A 27,396-nucleotide genomic window follows, 5' to 3' on the forward strand; every position below is an offset into this window, starting at 1 on the left:
GGGTGAAGCTGCGAGGGGCACTTATTTTTACATTGTAAAAAATAAAAAATATAACATTTTTAGACAGAGAGAGAGAGAGAGAGAGAGAGAGAGAGAGAGAGAGAGAGAGAGAGAGAGAGAGAGAGAGAGAGAGAGACTTCTGACGAAGCAATAACTGTTTCTGTACATGTTTAGGAAATTGCTTTGTCATTTTCTTCCGAAAATGATACATTTGTATTCTCCTTGTGGTTGTTGATCTTCTTGTTGTTCTTGTTGTTATTATTGCTATAGTGTTTTTATTATCATCGCTCTGGGGGCTGTAAAGTGGCGTACACAGTTTATCGGAAAGAAGTGACCGGAATTTGCGTTATGGTAGACCGGGATAACGCTACAAGTCAGTATCCTCTCTCAGCCCACGCGCTATCATGGGCTGACCCATCGATGCAACATCCTAATTGGACAGGCTTTGTGAGTCATGTGTCGATATATATTTGCATCAGTAGCCTCACATAAAAACTTGCGTCGCACGTTTTTTTTTCCTTTCAATTAATAAATCCAGTATTTAGATTTAGCTTGAATATGGATTCAGGAGATCGCAGGTGGAGCTATAAGTGCAGCCCACATGTGCTACCAAATTTGTTCAATTTCGGCTGAATAAATTAAAAAAACACAATTTGAATTAGAATTAGAATAAGCGATCTATGATGCTAACAGTCTTTTATCAGTCATTGGATCTCGCATTCTAGTCTTTTATGATTTTATTGGTTTTATTGGTTTTTATGGTTATTTGATTACCATAGTGGGGTGATGTTCCATTCACCCCAAACTACAACTGAAACAAACGTCCCCTCGACCGAATCCCGAAACTCCAACTGGTGTCGATGAAACTCGGGCTGAAACACCCACTCCCACACACCTATTATTTTCCTCTAGATAGCGCCCAATAAGAACAGGTGAGCGGCCCCGCCCAGCCGCTATCGGAATTCATGCAGGTGCACTATGCGAAAGGTAACCTAGTCCCCCAGTAGGTGTGTAGCTGCTGCTCCACAACGCATTTGGAAGACCAGTTATCCGGCAGTAGACCTGTTTTTGGATAACTTGAATGAGGAAGTATGAGAACAATCTGGGAACTCTAATCAATCAACTCAGGGAAGCATCCACTGAAGGACTTGTGCATATCCTTTTCGCCTTTGAACATGTTTTGGTCAGGCGTGAAACACAGGAGGGGTGTGGAGATGATCGCATTTGTAATCGGTGTTTGCACCGTTTTAAGTCTTCCGTTCGGATCTAATGGAGAAACAATACCACAAAAACCAACGGGAGATGTCAGTATCATGCCTCCGATCAAACCTGCCGATGGACCTCAAGCCTTTCCCGACGCGGAGAAAGCCAATATGCCCGTCTTTACAATGGACTACCCCAGGATACAGCTCCCCTTTGAGATCACTCTCTGGGTTCTCCTCGCATCATTCGCTAAAATCGGTAGGTGATCGTAGGCTACAATGAACAAAGCAATTTAAAATAATAAATGTTCAGGAATGATCCCAGGCCAACTGTTTACAGTGTGTTATCTACCAACTTATTCTTGTCGAATTTTATATTCATATCAAACTGCAGTGATATATAGGACCCAGAGTGACCTCTGTTTTTTTTATTTTATTATTATTTTCACTGGGAAGTCTTCAACGTCTCTCTCCTTCTTTCTTTCAACCAGTTTTTCTTCTCCTATGTTTGCTCAAGGCTTCCATGTGTACCACAAGATCACCGTGTGGGTGCCAGAGTCGTGCCTGCTAATCGCCATCGGCCTGATGGTGGGAGGCATCATGCACTCGGTGCACGAGGAGCCCCCCGCCGTGCTGAGCTCCAACGTCTTCTTCCTCTACATGCTGCCCCCCATCGTGCTGGACTCTGGCTACTTCATACCCACCCGGGCCTTCTTCGAGAACATCGGCACGGTACGAAGCCTAGAATCATCTATCATCCCAAAACTATTTTTGTTTTGTTTTCATTATTTTCCTGACTTGCCACATCCTTTTCAAACCTATCTCCGGCATTATTCACCAGCATTTCATACTGAAATCCATATCCAGCACAGTACAGCACACCCTTAGCAACCTCACCAATCCCCCCCGTGGGTGTGCTCTCTCTGCAGGTGCTGTGGTTCGCGGTGGTGGGCACGCTGTGGAACAGCATCGGCATCGGCATGTCCCTGTTCGCCGTCTGCCAGGTTGAGGCGTTTGGCGTGCAGGACATCAACCTGCAGGAGAACCTGCTGTTCGCCTCCATCATCTCGGCCGTGGACCCCGTGGCCGTGCTGAGCGTCTTCGAGGACGTGTCGGTCAACGAGCAGCTGTACATCGTGGTGTTTGGGGAGTGCCTGTTCAACGATGCCGTCACAGTGGTGAGTGGCTACCAGTGGGGAGGAGAGAGTATAGGGAGGGGTAAGGATGGGCTATTTCATTGGGAAGGAGTGTTGTTGTATTCTGTTTGTGGCCCTTTTTATTTTATTTTTTGTGGCCTTCTCTCTGTGTGATTGTAGAGGAAAACTTCCTTTACTGTGGCTCTCGCCCCAAACAAACCTGAGGCCAACGGAGAGGAATGCTTGTTGCTACATGTTTCCCCTGTCTGTCGATCACCTGCATACCATACAACATGCTGCTTATCATTGAGTCACAACAAACACTCTGTATAAGACTGTTTGTTATGAACGCTGGACATCCACAGGTGCATGGTAGAGGTAAACTCTTCATGTCACTCTTCATGTCAAAATGAACATCATCTATTTGCATGCTACGTAAAGTTTAAACTGTATAGGTGGCTACGAAATGTCCACCTGTGTGAGAAGGAAAGAAAGTGGACTATAATGAAGACATGAACACTGTTTTTTTTTACTCTCCGAACCAGGCAGATCGGGTTTCAACAGACATGTACCAGACACTCATTGTCTTCTTCTGTTGGTTGTTATTTTCCTGTGTGAAGTGTAGGCTGTATTATGGAATTCTTAAATATCAATATTAGTTAGATTGGTAAATATAAACACACTAGCTGGAACATGGACATAATATGAGTTAGTAGGGGGTTGTGGGGAATGTATGAGGATAAGGCAACACTAACAAAACTTTTTGGAGTGTGTATCCAGTTTGTTCGGAAGTCACCCAACCAGTTTCTGACAGAAGGGCGGAGGGAATACAATCATGTTAGCACTTATTCAAAACACACCACAGTTAGTGGTTCAACCCCCTTGTGCATTTTCTAATGAATACACTGACCAACCAAATTGCACATACACCCACACCCACCCACACACACACACACACACACACACACACACAAACAATGTTATGTTTTGTATTTATTCTTTAGATTCACTCCCTAAAATCTATCCTCAAATTATATGAGAAAAGATGGGGGTGGGGATTGCTCATGGAGTTTTCCTCTGTGATTCTTCTACCTTTGTATGTCCTGGTTACTACTGTGAACAGGAGTAGTCGAACCCCTTTGTTTAGTACACAATAGCTGACCCAGGGCTGAGACCAAAGACAAACACTTTACCCAGGAGAGTGTAAACGTTGAGGCCTCTCCCATAAACCTCTATGCTACTACATTTTCTAGGTTGAGATTCATCATGTTGTTTTAAGACAGAACTTGTACAGGGTAATTTGTAACAGGACTTTGTAATATTCACACTAATACAGTCCAGTTGGACCAGGGATTGTGGTGCACCTTGGTTCCTCTGGCATACAGTGTTTCATGTGGACGGGGCTATGGAAGTCTCTCAAGATTGGCTGATCAGTCCTATCATGTAGGCTGGGATACCGAATCCTTCATGCACAAATCCTTTAAATAGTTATTATGGGAAACCCCAAAAACTTGTAACACTGATACTTATAGTATAGCCATAAATTGGAGCAATGCTGCTTTAAATTATAATCAGTGAAATAACTACGTCAAACAGAAGCATAAGAAAAGGTGATGCTTGTTCTGGCTCCTAATGGCTTCAGATTGAGTCATTCAAAGCCTCGCAGTAGAGGTGTTGAATCAGATTATCACAATGCAAACAGTGCAGTTTCGAATATCCTTTTTAATCAATCCTTTCAGGAACAGATACTAAATCAGTTTCTTTTGACCCCCAACACCATATGTAGAAGATTGGCTGTGTAGGTTGTTTATCCAGAAACAGAGACCGTGGCACACACGTGCAATGGGCTATGTCAACATGGGTGTGATTCGAACAAACCAACATCTCCACCTTCAGCCAAGTCTGTTCTTGTAAATAACAAAACCACTTATTTTAGGGTGGCATTTACCTAAATTGTATTGTATTGGTGTGCTCTGGGCGGTTACTGGTTTCTGAATGCTCTCCTTCTTCGTATGTGCGTTGTGTATGTATTTTTGAATGTATTTTCTTTATATGTGCTTTGTGTCCCTGTTTTGCTTTTTCTGTATCGAGGCATTAGCCTCGATACAGAAAAAGCACAACAAGGTAAGAAGCACTTTGTAACCTCTGTTGAAAAATAGTGCTAAATAAATAAAGCTGGACTTGCGTAACTTCTTACTTCTGTACACAATACCACTAGCTAGAGATTAAAAAGAGCACTTCCGTGTTGTTCTTTGTGTGTTTGCGTTAGGTGCTGTACAACATGTTAAACTACGTGGCGGACATGCCGGTGGTGGAGCCGGTGGATGTGTTCCTGGGGGTGGCCCGCTTCTTCGTGGTGGGGCTCGGAGGCATGGGCTTCGGCCTGCTGTTCGGCCTTGTGGCGTCCTTCACCACGCGCTTCACCGGCAACGTTCGGGCCATCGAGCCCCTCTTCATCTTCATGTACAGCTACCTGGCCTACCTGGTGGCCGAGCTCTTTGCCATCTCCTCCATCATGGCGTGAGTACCGGGCCTCTGCCACGTGCTGCCCCGCCCAAAACCTATCTATGACTCCTCTGACCCCGAAGCCTTAACCCATTCAGACCGGATCACGCATCTGTGCGTGTTTACCTTTAAGACCAGATTGCGCATCAATGCGTGTTTACCATTAACCCATTTGTACCGGCTGCGCGGAGCAACATTGTATCTACTAGATACAATGTTGCGCCGCACAGCGGCCGGTACAAATGGGTTAAAGGAAGGTGGAGGAAGAGGACCTGTGCTCGTACGCTTTCCCTTTAGCGTCTGTGTTTATATTGTATATTGTATGTTGTATTTTGTATATTTTATTTCTTAGAATCTTAGAAATAAAATATACAAAATACACTGGGCTAACGTTACAATTATAGTTCATAATCTTAGATAACCCTTCTAAGAAGACTTGGATGTTTTTATACAATATCCATATACAGTTGTGTTTGGTATAACTGTGTTTTAGTTATTTTTATAAGGGACACAACACCAGAAACAATTCCTTTTGTATGTGCATACTGCACTTGCGTATGCTAATAAAGCTAATAAAAATAGTAGCATAATGGAAATAAATCTCTCTGTGTTTCCGGTCGTGATGAGTCAGTCAGTCCGTGAGACAGACGATTTGACCGCCACATGCACTGACTGTGTTGTTGTGGTATCCCGTCCGGCAGCATTGTGACGTGTGCCATCACCATGAAGTATTACGTGGAGGAGAACGTGTCTCAGCGCTCCTGCACCACCATCCGCCACGTCATCAAGATGCTAGGCGCCATCTCGGAGACGCTCATCTTCTTCTTCCTGGGGGTGGTCACAATAACGACGGAGCACGAGTGGAACTGGGGCTACATCCTGTTCACACTGCTGTTCGCCTTTCTGTGGCGAGGGCTGGGTAAGAGACACGACCACATGTCAACCACAACCGGATCTCGAACCACTCTTTCCTATTTCCTGTCTGTGTAGCTGAGAAAAAGGAATGTTGCTGCACCTTTTAAACTTTTTTTGGGACATTGCAGTTTCCTTGCTTGTAGAATTTATTTTTCTTTTAAAAATATGTTGTATTTTGCACATATTGCAATACATTTACTCAACCTTGTAAAGGTTACCACTTGTTAAAACAGAAGAAGCACTTTTTGTTTTTTGTTTTTTCTATTTTGTTTTGTTGTGTCATTGCAGTAATGTAAGATTGTACTTTATACTATATGAGTGTGACGGACTGTATTTTATGTTGTTGAAATTATTTCTGAAAAAATCCCTCCTCCTAGGTGTGTTGGTGCTGACCCAGATCATCAACCCCTTCCGCACCATCCCCTTTAACATGAAGGACCAGTTTGGTCTGTCGTACGGGGGCCTGAGAGGAGCCATCTCTTTCGCCCTGGCGTACACCCTGCCCGACAACATTGGACGTCGGCAGCTTTTCATCACGGCCACAATCTGCATCATCATCTTTACTGTGTTTATACAGGTAAAGAAGGTTATCGGTAATAACATATAGTAATAAATTAAAACGGATCGTAAAAAGTATTTCTGACAATTCCTCCTTTGTCGCAACTGGGTCTTTGTCGCTATTCCGGAAAATATCAGTTTGTTGTTTTAGGAGTTAGCATTGCGTTATGCTGTGATATGTGTTTGAGTGGTTGCGCTTTGTTTTTTACGTGCCCCATCTCTCCGTCTGTCATAGGGAATCAGTATCAGACCTCTGATTGAGCTCATCAACGTCCGCAGAACCAACCGCAACCTTGACACCATCAATTCGGAGATTCATTGCAGGGTACGACGGTGGCTTCATATTGACAGGCATGTAGACGTTTTCACAGCACATGTCAGCATGCATTATTAAATGGTCTTTGCTTTCTCCTCTCAGGTAATGGAGCACACGATTTCTGGAATCGAGGACCTCTGTGGACAGTGGAGTCACTACTACTGGAAGGACAAGTAAGAACCTGCCCCCCCCCTACTAGAAAAGGCTAAATAAGGGAAAACTGGTGCTGCCTGACGTCTATTTCTGTCACGAAACTGCCTGTTAAATCACAAATTCAAGAAGAATCAGGGTGCCATGACAATGTCACTGTTTGCGTCTGTGTATGGGGGGGAATGGTGACTGTGTTGTCTGGAGTCTGGTCTCAGCTTTCACCTTCCTCAAACGAAAGGCCGGGCTAAGTCTTTCTAAAGCCCTTGAAGCTGGTCTCCTCTGCCTGCTGCTTCCTGCAGGCTCTGTCCTCTACTGGGGCCGCTGAGGCAGACCAACAGTAACATTTGATCTCATGTCTGTTTCGGGAGATAACTGTTGACATAAAATACTTTTGGACAAAAAAAATAAAAAAAACGTTTATTTTTCACACTGCCTATCCCAGGCTCCAGGCTTTTTTTATGCATTATAACATTTTGACATTTTCTCTTTTTTGTGTTTTTTTTTTTAATAACGGCCTCTGTTTTTCCATAAACAGTGTTTGCTTAACACTCCCGTTTCACCTCTGCTCTCCAGGTTCCTGAAGTTCAACAACCTCATCCTCCGTAAGATCCTGATCAAGGACAAGCGGGCCGAGTCCAGCATCGTGGCATTGTACAAGAAGCTGGAGCTGCAGAACGCCATGGAGATCCTGGACACTGTGACCGGGGACCTCAGCGCAGCGCCCTCCCTCGTCTCTGTATAGTACGACACCTCCCAAACTACACGCACCTGCCGCACGTCGGGGTTCAGAGCTCAAGAGGGTCAGGATATTAACTGTTTTTCACTCTCTGTGGCTTGTGTCTTTCAGCGAGGAGAAGAAGGGCCCGGCCAGTAATCCGAAGAAGAAGTTCGGGAGGGCTGACCTGAGGAGCATGCATGACCTGCTGTCCAAGAACATGTACAAGATCAGACAGCGGGTAAGACGGAGTTACAGTCGTGGGGACAACCAGAGGAACCCTCCATTTCTGTTCGTAATGCATGTTTGTGTTAATGTAGGTATGTATGTATGTTATGGTCCGGCAAAGGTACCATTGAAGTGATGATACTTCCTCAGGGGTAGGGAACTAGAAACCGCGCACTACAGTTTCTGTTTTAAATTGGAATTGGCTGGGATGGTGACTCCATCTGTGTGGGGTTTTGCATAGTCACAAGCTGTGGCCTGTTGAGTCGGTTTCTACAGGTGGCAGAACATCAACTCGACCAAAACTGGTGCTGAAAGCTTTGCTGTAGACAAAGGATGTATTGATTGTGAAGTTAAATTTGTATATTTTCTCATCTCGGTTTTGAGACGGTCTGGGTAAAACCAGAAACCTTGACGCAGCCTCCTATTGCAGAGAATGTTGCAGTTGTAATGACTCCTCCCCCCTGCATTTCACAACCGTCGTTGGTTTCAACACACAAGTTATCAGGCACCTTGGTCAACAAACTGCTCTGTCGGTTTGGGGCCCTGAGCTGTCGCTCAAATGGCCTGACCTCAGTCTGTTGCAGTAGGGGGGTTGAGAGGTTTCTATATTTCCTACTTTACTGTGATGTTTCCTTTGTATCAATGATGGTTTAAAGTTTAACAACACAACAAAATCCCGCAAGTCAAAACACGGCAGCATTTCTGTCTTTACACATAAACTACTCTCTCAAAGCACATCCTTTTTAAAATGTCATCCCGACCAACAACAAAATCTCTTCAGTTTTGAAAGAACAATGAATACTTTCTTAAATCAGGGGATTTGTTCGTTTGATTTACAGCTATCTCCTAATTGCCTGATGGGACTTCTTCTGTGTTGACACAGACTTAAGTAAAGAGAGGAGAGGATGCCTATTGGAACAGGCAGTATCAGTCTAGCCTAGTATCCGGACTTGCTGGCTCTAAACAAAAGCATTATGTTCACTCAACCCTTGCAAACAGGTGTGGTCAGTCTCTGTTGGGCACGGTAGGCTTTGTTCCTAAATTGCCACAAGAAATGGTTGTCAAAATAGTCTGGGTCGACCTACAGTACTTTTTATGCTATACCGTCAAGTACCTGAGACATCCTTGATTGTCCTCTAAATCCCTTAAGTGCGCTAGAGGGTGCTCTAGTACCTAGAGTGCTTTGGAGGGTCTAGGAATGTTGTTTAGGACGTTTCAGAGCTCGTATGTATTTCCTTACGGCCCTCTAGCCATTTCACTAGAATCTCCGCCGTAGTCCTTCTCTTGTGCCTGAAGTTTCCCATGTGTCTCCACCCTGATTGGGACCAGACGGTGGCGTACACTAACAAGCACACGCTGCCCAACGAGAGCCAGAGCAAGGAGATCCTGATCCGACGCCACGCCAGCATCAGACGCAGCATCCGCCCCGGGAGCTTCCAGAACGAGGTAGGCGAAGACACAGCCGACAAAGACCAAAATTACTGGGTTTGATCTGCAACTGTCCACATCTGACCTGTAGGCGTCCTTGAGCAAGATACCGGAACACTTCCCTGCTCTTCAGTGACATGTATCTGAATTCATGTATTTGTAAATCACTTGGATTCAATGGGACTTATGCGATAATATCATATCAATAATAGGTCTTAATATTGACTACCTGATATTAACGATATTCCTTTGTTTCATCTCATGATTTCTAATATTTTTCTTTCTTTTTACCAGCCGGTTCCAAAATCTCAGAAGTATTTCTCTCTGCCTGCCGGGCAGAATCTGGACTCACACTTCCCTTTCAAGAGACGAAGCCGTGCAGGTAATATGACCAATCGGGGCTCAGACCTGTTCCTTTTGAGCTGTCCCCTGATTTCACAATAATATACTATTAAAAACAAATCATCTTCACAAGATTATCATAAGATGTAGCTGTACAGAAAAAATCCAAGTGAACAAAAACACTAAATACACATAAAAAAAAAAAAAAGAACTAAGTGTATTCTGCAAAGCATGTAGTGTGAAGCAGAAACAGGAAAGGAGGAAGGAAGGTAGAACGATTTTGCGAGTTTAATCCCCTTGTACCCTCACTCCTACCAGGCGACGAGGAGACCATGTCGGAGACGGCCTACCCCTCCAGACGAATCCGCTTCAACAGGCCCTCCCGCTCCTCCTCCAGAGCCATGGTGCCGCTCCAGCGGATGGGCACGCTGACGGAGGCCTCCTCGGTGGACGTGGTGAGCGAGGACCCCGGGCGACCCCGCGCTCCTCCCCTTCCTGCTCCGCGCCGAAACTCAGACAACGTGCCAGACGAAGACACTGAAAACGAAGAAGACGACACGGCGGAGCACAATAACCCGCCCACGTCGCCGTCTTGGGCCGCCGAGCCGACGGCGCGGCCGGAGAACCGCACGGTGCGGAACCCCCTGCTCAGGAAGCCTCAGTGGAACCCCAAGAGGCAGTGAGGGGCCTGTGGTGGGCCTCCTTGGCAGCAGGACTCCTGGGGAACATGGCTCTCTTTAAGGGGCCCCGGCGGCCGCATGACTGGCTGCTGTGTGGTCAGACGAGCCAGTCGGCTTTAGTTACAAGCTCATTTCCAAAGAGACTTGATCCTTTGTGCTACACTGCCATTGGCTCATCCGCACGCGTTCTTCGTTGCCAATGGGCGGCTGTTAATGCGATGAGCCGGGAGGTGTTCAGACTGAGTGCGTTCAGGGCCTGGAGGCACTGAGAGGTGTGCACTCTCCCGTGGGAGGGTTTTATTTACTCTTGACATGTGAATTACACAAGAGACTTTTTTTTCTAGTCTTCAAATACTGGGGTTCTTCACACTTGATCTCATGACCCACTTGTTGTGTAAAGTTGTCATTTAAATTAATTTAACAGTTTTATAGTTAATTATCTACCTATTGTATGTAGTGTATATAGTTGTTTTTAATTGTTTGTTATGGCCATGATTTCAGGTGTACTAGTTTCTGATAATAGCGGTATTTTAACGCTGTATTAATAAAAAATGAAAATCCTTTTCAACTCTGTTCTGACTGAATTATAGACGGCCATAAGTCACTGCATTTTTTTCCCGCATTTTGTTAAGTAAACATCATCCTTTAATTGGGAATAGTCAGGAGCACACTCTCTTGGTTAACCAATGATGTCGAGCCACCAGGCACCCCTTACTGCCGTGTGTACTGACATCATTGGTTTACCTTCAGCAAAAGAATGCAGCAGTCTCCTCCTTGCACCCTGGCAATTAATGTATTATTCCCCAATAGGCAAGCAGAGAGCTGTTCCCTTTGCAAGGTACGTTCAATCATTCCTGATTATGCTGTCACTCATGCCTGTGGACTTGCAGCAGAGACAAGGTACCCTTGAATCAGGGACTTATGTTTTAAGGTAAGTTTTACGTTTTCTGCATTGTCAAATTATTGAATGATTGATTCTGGCAAACATCTGGGCAGTATACATTTTAAGGATAAATAAAAACATGTCTAAAAGAAGCAAATTCTTTTCAGACCTTTAAGACCTATCTGTTTATTGTATGTTTTTATCTATTTGGCGACAAAATTACATATTTTATTCAAATAAAACACAGTATTTTACTCGTGTTTTACTCGTGGAATGATAGTGGATGTTTGACTCCCAGTCAATGGATTGGATTCGATCCCCAGCATCCACATCTTGGCGGCAGACATCATTGAGCCTACAACCTGCTTTACGTGGCCTGGCATGATATTACGTGTTGCGTTGATTTGATTCTAAGTAAACAGTAATGTCAGCCTAAGCAACCAATCACGTTCAGCATTCATGTGTGAAACACAACGCTTAAAAATATACAGGCCTGTATATTATAAGGCTGTCAATACTTTTGTTGGGTTCTGTCGATTATATTGCTGAAGGCAAAATGTAAGACAGCTTTAGTGAGTTGGAGAATGTGCCGAAGAAACCCACAAAATTCAACATGGTTAGAAGGGTTTGGCGGTCCACTCAAGCAGAGGCGGTGTCTTATTATGCGGAGCCAGTCCCCCTCAAACGCCGGCTCAAGCCCCTTCAGATCCTATTGGTTAAGGGATCTTAAGGCCATTCGAATTGAAGCTGACAGAGCAGTCATAGCGTTGATGGAAGAAACCAAAACACCAAAAAACATTATTTAACTTTTCTACCGCAAGTATTTACTCCATCCAAAGATATCTACAACAAAGATTCTCTAGAGTAAAACGTGCCCTTCCATGAGTTAATCCACTCAATGATCCTTTCTCTAGGAGGCTAGTGTGTAAACTTAAAAAGTGCAGTTTTAACTGAATAGTATGAAGGTGCTTTGGGGTACAGCTCTATTGTGGTTTTGTTGTTTCTTTGAGAGCATGTTAGTGCCCTCAAACGGTTTGACTGGGAACTTCTGGATTCGATCTTCATATCCTTAGTCTATGCAGTTGTTATTCTGTCTACATATAATAAATACTGTGCTCAGAGCCATGTTGTGAACCTTTTTCTACGATGTCATATAGAATATATGACAATATGTTAGAGAAATAACTTGATTATTTGTGTTTGTCTTTGGTAGTTCACAACTGATTCTGGTGGTTGAAATGGATTATTACTTTGTCGTGAAAGGTGATGGATTAGTCATTATTTTTGCTTGCTGGCTGTTGAGCTCCCCGATAGGCCTACCCATGACCCGGTTTCTGCGTGAACAGTGCATACTAAAGGTTTGTCAGCTTTTTATTTAAAATCCAATGTTTGCATATGTGTATTTATCCAAGAGCAATGTAGATGTTTTCTTTTGTGCCTTGTTGCCAAATGTATTATGTTTTATGGACACTTTTGAACAGTCATCCTTGTACCCCTCATGTAACAACTCGTGCTACATATGTTTGTCCACAAGATGGCGCTCTAGTTATGCTATTGTATTAAGGGCTCTCCAAGTACCTAATCATAAAAGCATTAACTGTTTTAATAGACTGCATATGGGAATACATTTTATTTTTGACTTGTTTGTATTCATTTATGCCCATCGATTTCTAATACTTCTGGTATTACTATTGGTTTTGGTGTCTCATAACTCCTGTGGTTCTTGTGGTCATGTTATATTGTACTTGATTTGGGTTGTCCCACAAATCCATCAGGGAATGTGTGCACTTGTAATGTAATGTTAATAGACTATGCTATGCTGCTATCAACACAAATACCTTGGGACAAGAGACTCAAAAAATAGAAAAAGATTTTATTCACTGTGGTCTATTAAAATAAACTGGATTTACATTATTTCTTTAAGGTGAGCCTTAAATACATCTTCACAGCTCTTTTGTCTCTATAAATCAGTTGTCATTGTATAGTAACTCAGGAGTGAAATTACCAAACGAGCAACAAAAACCCTTTAAAGTGTCCACTTAAGCCTCACCCAAGATAAATAATCCTCTATTTCAGCATTGTCTTTTAACAAATGTAAATAAATTCAACATGAAATAGGGTACAGTAAATGTTTGTAGGCTATATAACAAACCAGACTAAAATCTCACCATGAAAACACCTTCAGTAGTATATTGAACAAAGTAAGTGTGTGTTTTTTGAGGTAGTTTGGAGTTGTATGACCAACCTGCAACTCAAAAACTACCATATTCTAACCTTCAGAACAGTCTCTCAAAAAGAGTTTCTCATTGGAAAGTTTGGAAAGGGTCCCTCTCCTCTTCCTCTTTTAGGATATTAAGTACAGTATATCATGCTTTCTGGGGTTTGTACTGCTGGGATTTGTAGTTTAAGTAGTCTTCTGACTTACCTATGCATAAAACATACCACTTAATTCTCAATCAGCCCAGTGTCGATTAGACTGACCGAGTTTGCAAAAACCCATGAAAGCAGATGAGATTGGCTAACTTTCTCAGTGAAATGAGGGTATTTTTATTTACTTTTTGATTTACTGTTTATATTGAGAAAATAGTAATGGTGGCCTTTACCCTCACGTCACTACGGAATCTCATACGCTTCCATTGATTTTTGCTGACTCGGTCAAATGCTCCAGCGCTGGGCTAATTAGAGATAAAAACATTCAATGGTAAATGCTCGCATTTTATGGGTATGTCGACAATAACTTTATTTTATAAAAAGTCAAAGTATTCCTTTAAACAAGTATTTTTGGGATCTGTAGTGGTAGGAATGTGAAGTGGTTTGGATGTATAGTGGTTAACCTATCAAATAAGGCAACAGATGGAGTCGCTGTCCTCTAAGTCAATAATTTTACATGACCATACCTCTTCTAAAAAGAAACGCCGTCCTGAATGTTCAAGTGTTGGCCTAAAATGCTAATTATAACCATCTACCTTTTGGAGGTTAGAATGGCATAGGCACAGTTCGTTGATCTACTGCTCATGTCTGCCACTGGCACCCTATAAAAAAAATAAAAAATGTCTTTGGTGAATGACCGACATGTAGAGTTTCATGCCATTCGTTCTCACACTCACACACATTCTCTCTCTCTCTCTCTCCCTCTCTCTCTCTCTCTCTCTCTCTCTCTCACTCTGTCTCTGTGTATCTCAGAGTTTGGCCGTCTTGGTCTTCCCCCTGCCACTCCACTTGGGGATCCGGAACATGAGCAGAATGGCGGCCGCCAGCGCCAGTAGCACCCCCAGGCTGGGCGGTCCGCAGGGGCTGACCTCCTGGGCCAGTCCGGAGAGGAGGGGGGCCAGGATGCGTCCGACGGCCGTGACCGACTGCCCGGCCCCGATCAGGGTCCCGCTGGCCTGGAGGCCCCCCCTCTGCAGCTCCAGGTCCGTGATGCAGGTGCGCCCAATGGTGGTGGAGATGGCAAAGAAGGTGGAGCTGAGCACCACCTGACCCACGCTGGGCGCGGCGGCGTACAGGAAGATGAGGCCGCACGTGAGCACGGTGGAGTGCAGCAGCAGCGCGGGCATGTCCTTGCCGTAGAGCGCGGTGACGGGCCCCACCAGGCAGCCGGCCAGCGCGCCCAGCGTGCTGCTGTAGCTGATCAGGTAGCCCGTCACCTTGGGCTTGATGGAGAAGCGCTCCTCCATGGCCAGGGTGAAGTTGCTGTAGTACAGCATGATGCCGATGGCCATGAGCAGGCGCACCAGGAACAGGTCCCACATGTCGGACGTGGCCACCAGCCGGATCCTGGAGACCACCGAGGCCAGCTGCCTCCAGAGGGGCTGCAGCAGGGACACGCGCCTCCACCTGGTGAGAGCGGAGGGCAGCTTGCCCGGGGTGGGGGAGGCACCGGGCTCGGGGAGCTCCTCTTTGGGCGCGGCGTGGTGGTTGTTCCCCTGGGAGGAGCCGTTCTGGTAGGCGCCGTTCTTGGTGGCGTTGTGGTCGGGACAGATCTCGCAGATGTGGCTGTTGGAGTTGGCGTCGGTCCTTTTGACGAGCGCCTCACTCCAGGGCAGCATCCACACCAGCCCTGGAGCACACAACTCGTTCATTACACGTCACGGTTCATGTTCAGTGACATATACTTCAGAATATGAATGGCTGGTTCAGCAGATCAAATGTATTTTTTTAATTTTTAATTGATGATTTTCTACTTCTTTTCTTTTATCTAATGCAAAACGGTACCATTTCATTCGCGTGTTGGTCTGCAACATGCACATCTATTTGGCGGAACAGTTGGTCCATTTACATGGTATTTGATTCAGAAAGGGAATTGAGCTGTCAGAGAGCGGTATATATAGACTGCACTGTACACACATGCACACAACCACCACCATTATCATCCTCCTCCTTACCTGCGTTGAGGAGGAAGATGGTGGCGCAGGTGAATGAGGACGTGTAGAAGCCCCCTTCGTGTTCGGCCAGGTAGCCCCCTACCACCGGGCCCAGGATGAAGCCCACACTGGACGCTGCGTTAAAGTGTCCCATCACCAGGGGCCGTTCTGTCTCCGACACCAGGTCCGACAGCAGGGCTCTGCAGATGGACAGCGAGTGCTTGAACAGCCCTGAGTGGACAAAGGGTGCATGGCACATAATTCAGTTAATAACACAACTCCTTGTCTGCACAACTAACGGATTCCCTCTATTAGCCTTGGTTTGGGGTGAGACCAAGGAAATAAAAATTGACATATCTTCAATACTAAATTGTATGGTTTATGCACAACGTTAGTCTAGGTAACTGCATTAAAGGTTGTTACGAAAATCAATAGAGAAGGCATTTGAGTAAAAATGAATGAAATTATTATTATTTATTTTTTTATTATGATACAGGAAAGTATTAAAGGTGACAAAGTAACAATTTAAAACGGGCCTGACTCAGTATAAAGCTGAGGTTATGAAATGGGCTGGTACAGTGAGAGATGTCAGAGTCGTACCTGGCCCCTACTCCCTACTCACCCACGGGTATCCGAGCGATGACGAACAGCGTGATGCTGGAGGAGAGCCCCAGCAACCCATAGCCCAGCGAGCTCAGCAGCAGGCAGGTCAGCAGAGAGTAGCGTCTCCCCACCACGTCGCTCCAGCTACCCTGCCACACACACACACACACACACACACGCACACACACACACACACACACACACACACACACACACACACACACACACACACACACACACACACACACACACACACACACACACACACACACACAAAAATATCATAAACAACCATGTTCCTCTACATATGCTGTAAATAATATTCACAGGATTTATAAAGGTGTTATATGTTAAATGAATATTGAAAGTTCAGGGTTTTTTTTTAACCGCTTGATCTGTGCATATTAAAGCAGGGATGATTAGATTTTAAATGTCAAATATATGTTTCAGTTAGGGAGCCGGAGTTTAGATATTGATAATAAAGAGATGTTTAGCGTATCCTAAATACTTGAATGACATAAGTCAAAACATCATAAAAGTCATAGTAAAAAGGGGAGAGATTAACTTGGTTATTATTATGAATCAATCATTTTTTTAAAAGGTGCTTCGCCTTCTAGGTGTCCTAAATGTAAATGTAGAGTCAACAGCTACAGAACCGGCAATCGGCAGATCTTATCGGGGGACTAATGACAAACAAAAATTATACACTAGTGGTGGGAAGTGTTTGATCTTCGGTTGCCTTTGGCATAGCTAGCAGTATTGCCTAATTTATACAACGATTACATCGCTTTTAACCTGTAATTAAACAATTTGCATGTTCAAACCCCACGGGGCAGACCACCAGGAATGTGGGATCAGGTGTGGCTATAACAACGTATACTAATCAAAATGTCAAATCCTGAAATGGGAGTAAACCCGGTCACTGCTGTTACTCCATATACGAGGTGGGATGGGAAGGGCCCAATGGCTACCAGAAACCATCTAGAACAGGCGATGGAGTGTCTTCCTCGTAACTTTCACAAAAGCTATCCTGTCCTGACGTCTAAATCCCCCCCACACACATGAGCTTTTTGATGGAGATCCTAGTCAAACATCACAACACATTTGGACTGCAATGCCCATGCCCAGCCTTCAAATGGGGAATCGGTTTCCATCGATATAAAAGGAATCAATACAGAGCCATCAGGTTGAGTAGAGACCCAGAGAGGTTTAAGAGGTCGGCACGTGAGTGTAGACGTCAGCGGCTGCAAGTTTCCTCAACGTGTTGGAGCTCCTGGATTTTCCATCCTGACGCTGTGCTCAGAGTTCAAACCATGTAAAATTTGACGGAATGAGGCTGACCTTTCGAAGCGTGTCCTATCAGATTGCAGCTTTGTTTGAAGTTTAAAACCAACAGAATCTTAACACCACGGGCTTACTTAGTTTCTTAACCTAAATACATGCTTCCATTCATATGCATTCAAATGCCATCAAAGGGGGAAATACGGTCAGCATGCTAGCGTCTTTATGTTATACTTGATAAAGAAATTGTCTATAATACATCGATGGATTGGACACCCTACCGAGTGAACGCCCTACCCCTATGTGTGAATGTGCAAAACGGGCTAAGTGGTAGGGACAAGTGGGGTGAATTGAGATTGGGCCTAAGACTGCTAGCATCGGCCATGCTTTGCTATACATATGGACCTGCTGCCTGTAATAACACATGAATATTTAAACGCAGAATGGAACATGAGCAGGTTGGATGACTTGTCTTCAGAGACATAAGGAAGGTGGGGGGAACTTACAATAAGCAACATGACAAAATAGTTCAGAAGACACCCATCCTGAAAGGGAAGGCTTCGGCAAGTTGCATTTTTGCTCAAATGTAAAGCCATTTTGGTGAATCAGTACATTGTTTCTGGCTACAATAAAGATTTCACCTTGTTTGGGGAACGGGTGACATCTGAGCTTAGGTCTGATTGTTCTGGTTCTCAGCTCAAATGGTTTTTAATATTAGTTCTGTCCTTTTGATGATAAAGCGGATGGCCATTGTGAATACATAGTTTCTACATGGCTGCATTTGGAAGCTGTGAGGCCCTACAATAGTAAACTACTGGTTGTTGGCCAATGTTTTATTTTCGTAGTCTGTATTGAGAAACACCTTCTTGACTTGAGTTTTGTGTGGCAACATAGCAAACCTAAATAGTTTTTATTGCAACCTGTGCCAAAGAGCGAGCTACCTTGTGCAGTATCGGTTATGAGATCAAGGTAAACAATCTTATAATATCCCTGAGAACCATCTTCTCCAACCTGGCACCTGGCACCCTGCATGGAAATGTATGCATCTTCACAGCCAAGATGAAAATCTGGCTCCTTAACCCTCAATCGGGCCTCTCCACGACTGCTTATGTCTCTCTGGTGAACCACACCCAGAAGTAGAGGGTTTAACTAGATGCAGTGTATTACCAATCAGTCTCACACATTTTGAGCTCCTGACTCTGTTGCTAGTGGGAGAATCAAGGGAAAGGTGTAAGAACTGGTCTGCCTAATGTATAATGTATTATCACTTTATTCAAAAATAATACCAGCTTTGTCAAAAAGCTTTGATTAATTTGGATATGTCATCCGCCTTGCGTCACATATGAAAGGTATGTAAAATTAGATAGCCCAGGGGATGGCCTGAGGGCTGCCAGCTGCTAACTGAATGGAATGAATGGACAAACAGACGCTAGAGATTCACCCGACGGCTTCTTCTCGCTGCTACAGTTTGGAATCCCAGTGTGTCTCCAGGATCCAATCAGGGAATGCGATCGACCAATAACTTCCCCATGTCATACACACTAACTCCCCACTCAGTGGGACCCTCCATCTAACCATATCAGGAAAGGACATCTAGAACTACCGTTGCAGGGCAGAGAAGACACTCAAATTGAGTTTCTTCCACAACAACCACTCCTTTATGAAGTGTGATCCATACAGGGACAGCAGATTCATACATCGGCATACTAACACAAGGAGACATATTAAGAAAAGCAACAGCTTTGACATAACGTGTAGACAAAATGTGTGCTCTTTTTCCTTTGGTATTTTTCATGTGGTCTGTCCAGTGGATATAAATATAAAAGATCAGGTCACTAAACAGAATTCTATCGATTCCACATTTCTTTAAAAAATATCTCTGTCTGTCTCTTTGTGTGTTTCTCTGCGGTAACACCTGGTCATGTTCAATATTATACCAAGACTTGACAAACCCACGCACACACACATGCACACACAAAAAACTGCCGGTGTAATAGAATTAGAACCAATCGAGTTTGCGGTGTTCTGGTTGTAGCCAGTGGAGATCTCCTTATAGAGAACTGGCTGTTCTCACCAATTCTTTCTCCCCATTCCCCTACGGGAACCACAGATGACTCCTTATTTCTCTAATTTGTTGCGTGACCCAAAGATTTAAGCCAATTAGAGCAACCTTGGGAGGAGTGCAGAGACTTTGGTTGCTGTGAGAATCCGCATTCAGTTGGTCATTGTTTAGTAGTATTATCAAGACTATTTTAAAAGGGCTGGTCCAGACACTCTTACTTTTAGACCACTCGACAATGTGATTGTATTGCCCCTCGGTTCAAGCCATGGGGTACCACTTGAGCCTAATCTCACAATAGTTATTTAAAATATGAGAAGCAGTGTGTTATTTAGCACTATTTTATTACATGACAGCAAAATAAACCTAAAAGGACTTAACATGGAAACATTTAATTGAATACAAATAAAGAGAAATGTATTAAGATTAATGATTTGGGAGCTTTCAATATTCATACTTAGTCAATACTTACGACTATAGTACTGGAGAAGAGCTGCAGGATCCCATAGGTTGATCCTGAAACAAAACAATTAGTTTTACATTATAGCAAATAATCCAACATATCTCTCAAATAAAGTATTACAAATTATAACCACAGTATCAACTATTCCTTTGTACTTCTACATGTTGTACACTGAAGTATACTCTATAAAAGTGAAAAGGAAGAGGTCAAGATCAAATCAGTACCTTTTGCTATTCATACGTCATCTAGGCTGTGTGGTTGCGGCCTTGATGACAGCCATGTATCCGTGGTGCGAACCAACATGGCTGTCCTCAAACAATTAGAGCGCAAGCAGTGCCTGGTACCTACCTACGATGCCCGCCACCGTGGGACTGGCTCCAAGGTGCTTCACATGGTGGCTCAGCAGAGGAATGATCATACTCACTCCAAAGAGATCCTGCACAACAAACGGGGCCAAAGAGGAGTGAGAGATACGTTACGACAGGTTCTTCCTCAATAAACTTTACGTATCCTTGTGTCAACATAACAACACTCATTTGGCGGCGACTAATAGCTGTTCAGGTACAAGGAAAGAAGGCACTCATTCAACATTAGGTCGGGTTAGATTCACTCAAGCTAACCCTAACCTGCATATCTGCATTCATCAGTTATGACACTCAGGTTGTAATGCTCCTGCTTTATGTTAATTGATCAGCATGACCCTAGGTTTCTATAAGTCCTTTCTGACTAAGTTACTATTCCATGAGTACCAATAGCTCAGCATACGAGAATAAAAGCTCTCTTCATCACTAAATGCAAAGTGTGATGCAATACATTTTGATAGTAGTACTCTTGTATAGCAATTATTTATATTATTCTTATATTGTAACAATGTCGCTTTATCCTCGTGTTTAACTCTTAAAATGGTTCGTGTTGTCCTTGTTTATAAATGTCCTTACACATGTTAAGGATCCAAGAGCATCTGAAAGACATACAGTCACCCTTTCAACACGTTTATTTGACAGGGTTGATGCGTTTGAAGATGCAGCAATCAACCCACTTCAATGTGTCTACAAAACCTGTCCACGCATTGGAATCAAGTCAATTACAGCAATATTAAGTTCAATGGTGGGATGGTCAAAATCACTACAATATTTATTTTAAATTGACATAAAATCATGACTTTTTAAAGCACAAACACAGACATGCAACATATACAACATTGTTTTACTTACCATGAAACCCACCACATAGATACATTTTATAATCCGCGACTGTCTTCTTGGTTTCTGTAACAATGTGTTACATTTTGTGTGATTCATTCTACTGCAAGTAAAGCTCCCGGTAGCCAATACGGAAGCGGTTATATGTTGAAGCACAGTCCCACTATCCGGGTGATCGTCCATAACAACATTGCTAGGTTTAGGCTATGGCCGCACTGATAAGGGGTGGTTTAATCACTATTGGGTTTCTTATTTGCGAATAAAAAAATAAAAACTATCCCAAGTGTTTTTATCTACGGTTAAATGAAGCTTACAAAGATATATCATGAATGAATACAGCGATAGCTTGTACGTAGATACATTACTGTTTGCTTCCGTGTGGCGGAACCCTCTCAATCATCAAATTTGGTATCGTCCGATTACGTCAGGAGGCTTGCTCAATTTTGCATGCTGCTTCTCATAATGCATCCAAGGCTGCTTCCCATATTAAATGGGGCTTGCTTTGTAACAATATGATATACCTCAATACACCATGTATATTAAATCCCGGGTTCTCTATGCAAAGCATAGAGAACCCGGGATAGCAAAGCAATCTCAGTCTGTATTGGTTGAAATTCTCGTCACTTGGGCCCCACCTTCTGGACTAGGAAGGCACATCACCACGTGTCTGATGTGGACTCCAGAGATCAGTGACGCTTAGGATGTAAATCTAGTACGATCATGTATCTATATTGTAACTATCGGAACAACCCAGAAATGTTTTTCTATCTGTATTCTATCATACATATATGTATAAATACAAACATTTATTATGTCCAATCTATTAAAATGTCATAATATGTCAAGATCTTTCTTATTTTGATCTATGTATGTCTGCTGAACATTTATGTTTTTTCAATAAATATGTACATTTTAACTTTATGTATATATTATCACACACACACACACACACACACACACACACACACACACACACACACACACACACACACACAGAAACACACACGCACACACACACACACACACACACACACACACACACACACACACACACACACACACACAATAATAATATTTATATCAATAACAGCAAAAGTACTAGTTGTAGTAGGCCTGCTATAGGATTCACAGCACAGTCTTTAAAGTTGTGTATTAATCAGAGCAGGGGCTTAATGTCATGGCACAGTGTTTTGTTGTGGAGTCAGGTAACAGCTGAGAGCCACATTGACATGCATGTGGGAGGGGCTCCTTTCTAAAGCTCCAGCAGCTTACTACTATCTACAGACACTGCCAAGGAAAATGGCAGTCCGTCTGGTCTTATAATGTGTGTGTGTTCTCAAGAAAGGGTGATATAGGAATAGCTTCCCTATTACTTCAGTCAGTTTACCCCTAGACCCCCTCCTCCAACATTCCCATGTGTTTCATTGGGGGGGTCCAGTTGCCAGCGGTTATTTTCGTGTTGATCTGCACGTTCCTTACGTTCTCCTACTGATCCCTCACACCCCAGCCCACCCTTGCTCTAAACCCCACCCCGCCATCATGTACACGCCCAGCCCCGACGGACCTCTCTGTCAAGACCACCAGCAGTCACTTTGGATCAAACCCCCGAAATAACCTGGGAAAGGGGGAGGGAGGGCTCGATGCAGTGAGGGTCCAAGGGGGTCATGTGCACAGACTTGCTCTGCCAAACCCATTCATGGACTATAGTGGAGGCAACATCCAAGTTCCAGGAACAACCCAAGTGTACAGAGTGGGGACACATCGCACCACTTTGGACTCACTGTATTATAAAAGGAGGACAGGGGACTAGAGATCCCGCCGAGCTTGTGATTGTTCACAGCAGCTGCTTTCCAGCCGTGCCATTAGGTGGCCCTTCAGCCCTCCTGCACCATGAAGTTGAGCGTGGCCCTGTTCTTTGCAGGGATTTTTGGGGCGCTGGCCACTCTATGCGTCCTCCTCTCGTTCGGAACAGATTACTGGCTCCTGGCCTCTGAGCAATGCTTGCCAGTGCCCGCTGCGTCATTCAGGCCCGGGGAAGTTGCGACTGAGGTGAGCATAACAACATAGATCTGTACTGTTAGTGCCATGAATCTGGTCGTCTTGGTTGGTTCATTCTACACTGGACCTTGAAAGGAGGCCTACACATGAGTACGAAATTATTGTTTGGAAAAGTTGGTGACAATATTGTTGAATGTCAATTTTTTTGAAATAATTGATGTGATTAATTGTGCATTCATTGTGTTAAAGTTAGGGTATGACAAAAAAAATAAGTTTTGTCATATTTGTTTAAATTATTTTTGCATCCCCATAGTAATCAATTAATAACATAAAATACAATAAGACATAAAAATAAATCTAATATTTGTTTCAAAGTCCCTTAATTGGTCGTGCCATAAGCCATCCAATCATTTCGTTCTGACCGAATTAAATTATCGGATGGCTTACCTGTCTGTCTACCAACTACTCATCTACCTGCACACAGTCTGCCCGCGCACCCATTGTGCGGGAGTCAACCACAATGCTAGGCAGACCTATTTCTGAAGCTCGCAAGCTAGTCATGTGTTGGGGGGGAGGCCTGAAGGGAGGAGTGGGATGTCTTGGTTGGATAATTTTAATTGTACCGAATTCTTACTGGTTTCTCTAAATTGCCCACCGCAGCTTTAAGCGGTCGCACACAACACAATCCAAACAACCTTCGGGGCATAAACAGCCGAGCGGACAGGCATCTCTTGGCAGCTCCCCTTTGCCTGTAACAGGACACTGTTCTACTGTAGTGGTTGTGCAACTATGCAGAGGACAGAGATATAATATATGCCCAGTGATTGAATCACCAAGTATCACTACTACTTGAATAGCAGTGATACTTTGTGGTTCATCAAATATCGCCTGCTACAGCAATACTAGCTTCTCATAACATGCTGCAGGGTGGGAGCAGGCATTCAGATCTGACATCAGATCAGCACTATTAAATTGATTTGGAATGTAGTCTGAACAGACTGAAGGAGTGGCTGCACTATACTTACCTTTCAAAACAAGATGACATACATTTAAAGTTATAATCAGAGCTGTTAAACAAGCTGTAAGGGATAGGAAGATGACTTAGAAGTTTGCAAACAGATGCAAGACCATTCTAATATTCTATTATGATTTAAATATTTGAATAAATATCTTTGAATGCATCGTTGAAAACTCCCAGCAGGATTTCCGATGTTAGGTGATTTTTTTAAATTTTAATAGAAACCTCATGATCCACTTGGATTGCCAAATTTTGGCATTATTGGACATTTCCTGAATCAGGACTTCTTTGGCCAGCACGCTGGCTGACAACTGACTTGCATGAGGTCAGAGGTGGTCCTTTCACCCGCCTCTTGACCTCCCGTTAAATCTGCTGTGTGGCGGGGGTGTGTCTTTGTGGCAACTTGCTGTACAAATGTTCTGATGAACTTGATTTGTTAAATATAAGTCAGTCCTACTGTTCTGGCAGCTTTAACCCCATCCTCCTTTGTAGGACTGTTTGTGTGTGTGTGTGTGTGTGTGTGTGTGTGTGTGTGTGTGTGTGTGTGTGTGTGTGTGTGTGTGTGTGTGTGTGTGAGTGTGTGTGTGTGTGTGTGTGTGTGTGTGTGTGTGTGTGTGTGTGTGTGTGTGTTTGTGTGTGTGGGTGCGTGTGTTGGAGAGAAAGTGAGCGAGAGGACAACAACAGAGGCTAAATGACAGTTATGTCTAAACTAAGATAATAAGTCAACTTACTGAGGCTCTCAGTTAAACCTGTGGTGCTCGACCTTTGACCCCGGCCTTTCACCCAACCACTGGCTGCCTTCATCATGCTAATTTCAATAGCATGGCGACCTAGCATTGCTCTAAGTTCTAATAGTTCCCGGTACATACACAACAATTGTATTTTCCCATCGTATTATAATTATAGGCCCCTCCTTTAACAGCAAGGAGGTTTGGTGTTCGATGACGTGGCCAAGGGGGACTCCACCACCTACTACCACGAGGGCTTTTTCTGGAAGTGTGGCTGCGTCGATCAAGGCGTTGACAACACTACTCTGATGTGGAAACTGTGGCTCAGTGAGTTTGCCAGATCGTTAGTGTTGTCATTTCGCTAGCTCACTAAATCCGAGAAAGATCACTGCAAGAATCCTAACCCCTTTATGTGCTTTCGCATAGCAGGTTTTTGTGTGGGTCGGGGGAGGTCAAAGTGGGCCAGAATAAAAAAGATGTATAGAATAAAAGGCTCATTCATGACTCACACTTTATTTTCACAAACATTATTGTACTGATATTGTTTTAAAGCAAATACCTCTGGGTGGTTTGATTTACAATCCAGAAGCTGCTGTCATATTGGTGTGATCATTTTCCTTTCTTTTCTCTCAATCCAGCAAATCAGCCACAATCCAAAATTTGTGTCCATGCCTACCTGTTCCCATTCCCTATGGACCCAGGTGCACACAATGCCACTAGCCATGACTCTGCTATAAGTAAGTCAAGTAGATCTGTGTGTGTGTGTGTGTGTGTGTGTGTGTGTGTGTGTGTGTGTGTGTGTGTGTGTGAGAGTCTATCCGTGTGTGTTTGTGTTTGTATCTGTTACCTGCTTGTACACGCTAACTACCTCAAACCGTTTAATTTGCTTTGTTGGGCTGTTCAGTGGTTCAGTGCATTTGACGTGATGACAAGTGCTGCATTGTGGGTTCAGTCTACAGAGGCTTCTGGAGTGTGTTCATGCTCATCAGCGTAGCATCCGTGGTGGTTGGGGGCTTCGTCATCATCTGTGCCGCTCCGTTCGCCAGCCACCAGCTCTACAAGGCCGGGGGCGGACTCTTCCTGGTGTCCGGTAGGGCTCGCCTCTCTTCCTCTGTTCCTTGCGTTGTATTTAACTTTAGGGTCTGGCTGGGAGTATGGGGGTTACATGTTATTGTTGAATGTTGTCACTTCTTGAGTTAGAATTATCGGTTTTTGTCGAGAGCTTCTCCCCACTTGAGTTAATATTATCTGTTGTTGTTTTTCACTGCGTCATTTTGTCATGGTCATCACTTTATAACCTTTATTTTAAGAAATTGTATGTATGTATCTATGACCATTATTGTTTTTTTTGTACACACACAGACAAACACAGACAAACACACACCCACACACACACACACCCACACACACACACACACACACACACACACACACACACACACACACACACACACAAATACACACACAATATATACACACAGACATATAGTTAATGTTGTCCTTATCTTTTCTCTCCTGTGCTGTCTCTCCCCCCTTGCCCCCTTAGGTGTGTTCCTGTTGTGTGTGGTCGTGATGTGCGTACTGTGGGTGCAGGTGCTGGATGTGGTGGATCGCTACGTAGACTACCAGCGCTCCAACTTTTGTCCCGGGTTTGAGTTGTCCCTCCACTATGGCCCCTCATTCATGCTGGCCCCCGTGGGCATCGCTTTCGCACTCCTGTCTGGCCTCCTCTTCCTCCTCATCGGCAGGTCCATCAAGATCCACAGCCACTGAGCTCCTCCTCGAGACAGCAACGGGATCCTCTGGAACATTCTACTTTCACTTTCACCTTTTTCTGCTGAAATTATCTGCCGGCCTCTCCTTGGTTGCTGTGCGAATCCGAATTTAGTTGTTTATGCTTATTGTTTTGTATAGTGTTAATAGTGGTCGGTTTAGCTTAGGAGGTAGAGCAGGTTGACTTGTAAATGGAAGGTTGCCAGTTTGATCCCTGGCTCCTCCTAGCGTGGATGTGTCCTTAAGCAAGCCACTTAACCCTAACTGCTCCTGACGAGCTGGTTTTCGCCTTGCATGGTTGACTCGGCCGTCGGTGTGTCACTGTGTGCATTAACCGTTGTAAGTGGCTTGGATAAAAGAGCCTGCTGAATGTAAAATTTGTAAAATGTAGTATGATCAAGACTTTTTTAACAGGGCTGGTCCAGACGCCCTTACTTTTAGACCACTTGACAATGTTATTGTGTTGCACCTTGGTTTGAACTATGGGTACCACTTGAGCTTAATCTCACAATAGTTATTTAGCATATGGGACGCGGTGTGTTATTTAGCACTTTTTAATTAAATGAAAGAAAAATAAACCTGAAATGACTTAACAACATAGAAACATTAAATGTAATACTAATAAAGGGAAATGTATCATGCTTAACGCTTTGGGGGCTTTCTATATTTATTCTTAGTCAATACTTCTGACTATATTACTGGAGAAGAGCTGCAAGGTCCCATAGGTCGAACCTGAAATCCAACAATTAGTTTTGCATTAACAGCAAATAATCCAACATATCTCTCAAATAAAAGTGTTACGACTATAACCACAGTTTCAACTATTCCTGAGTCCTTCTACATGTATGT

At 43.8% G+C, this 27,396-nt stretch overlaps 3 protein-coding genes across 3 annotated transcripts; 2 read left to right on the forward strand and 1 right to left on the reverse strand.

The window, feature by feature from the left end:
- The first annotated feature begins 1,009 nt into the window (after window positions 1-1,009).
- slc9a2 (solute carrier family 9 member 2) lies at window positions 1,010-11,900 on the forward strand. The gene is made up of 13 exons (XM_079733529.1): window positions 1,010-1,461; window positions 1,720-1,934; window positions 2,132-2,380; window positions 4,608-4,858; window positions 5,545-5,762; window positions 6,136-6,335; window positions 6,552-6,641; window positions 6,735-6,805; window positions 7,356-7,523; window positions 7,630-7,738; window positions 9,055-9,171; window positions 9,448-9,535; window positions 9,814-11,900. Exons 1-13 carry the CDS (start codon window positions 1,176-1,178, stop codon window positions 10,176-10,178), a joined length of 2,427 nt encoding a protein of 808 aa, XP_079589655.1. The 5' UTR covers window positions 1,010-1,175; the 3' UTR covers window positions 10,179-11,900.
- Window positions 11,901-13,020: 1,120 nt separating this feature from the next.
- On the reverse strand, window positions 13,021-21,179 carry mfsd9 (major facilitator superfamily domain containing 9). The gene is made up of 6 exons (XM_079732982.1): window positions 21,043-21,179; window positions 20,177-20,264; window positions 19,838-19,881; window positions 16,045-16,174; window positions 15,444-15,653; window positions 13,021-15,118 (listed from the first exon to the last, which is right to left on the reverse strand). The coding sequence occupies exons 1-6, from the start codon at window positions 21,127-21,129 to the stop codon at window positions 14,238-14,240; spliced, it is 1,440 nt and encodes a 479-aa protein (XP_079589108.1). The 5' UTR covers window positions 21,130-21,179; the 3' UTR covers window positions 13,021-14,237.
- A 1,741-nt stretch (window positions 21,180-22,920) lies between these two features.
- tmem182a (transmembrane protein 182a) lies at window positions 22,921-26,547 on the forward strand (the record flags this gene model as incomplete). The annotated part of the gene is made up of 5 exons (XM_079733508.1): window positions 22,921-23,079; window positions 24,969-25,101; window positions 25,413-25,511; window positions 25,727-25,864; window positions 26,321-26,547. 5 exons carry the CDS (start codon window positions 22,921-22,923, stop codon window positions 26,545-26,547), a joined length of 756 nt encoding a protein of 251 aa, XP_079589634.1.
- Between the last annotated feature and the right edge of the window lie 849 nt (window positions 26,548-27,396).

The sequence above is a fragment of the Pollachius pollachius genome (assembly GCF_949987615.1).
Source record: "Pollachius pollachius genome assembly, chromosome: 3".
Taxonomy (NCBI): domain Eukaryota; kingdom Metazoa; phylum Chordata; class Actinopteri; order Gadiformes; family Gadidae; genus Pollachius; species Pollachius pollachius.

Coding starts and splice junctions, on each gene's coding strand:
- slc9a2 (XM_079733529.1), top strand. CDS start 1,176: ATGTTTTGGTCAGGCGTGAAACACAGGAGGGGTGTGGAGATGATCGCA. Junction 6,336..6,551: donor TCTTTACTGTGTTTATACAG/GTAAAGAAGGTT, acceptor CGTCTGTCATAG/GGAATCAGTATCAGACCTCT. Junction 7,524..7,629: donor CCCTCCCTCGTCTCTGTATA/GTACGACACCTC, acceptor TGTGTCTTTCAG/CGAGGAGAAGAAGGGCCCGG.
- mfsd9 (XM_079732982.1), bottom strand. CDS start 21,129: ATGAATCACACAAAATGTAACACATTGTTACAGAAACCAAGAAGACAG. Junction 19,882..20,176: donor CACGGTGGCGGGCATCGTAG/GTAGGTACCAGG, acceptor GTTTTGTTTCAG/GATCAACCTATGGGATCCTG. Junction 16,175..19,837: donor TCTTCTCCAGTACTATAGTC/GTAAGTATTGAC, acceptor TGTGTGTGGCAG/GGTAGCTGGAGCGACGTGGT.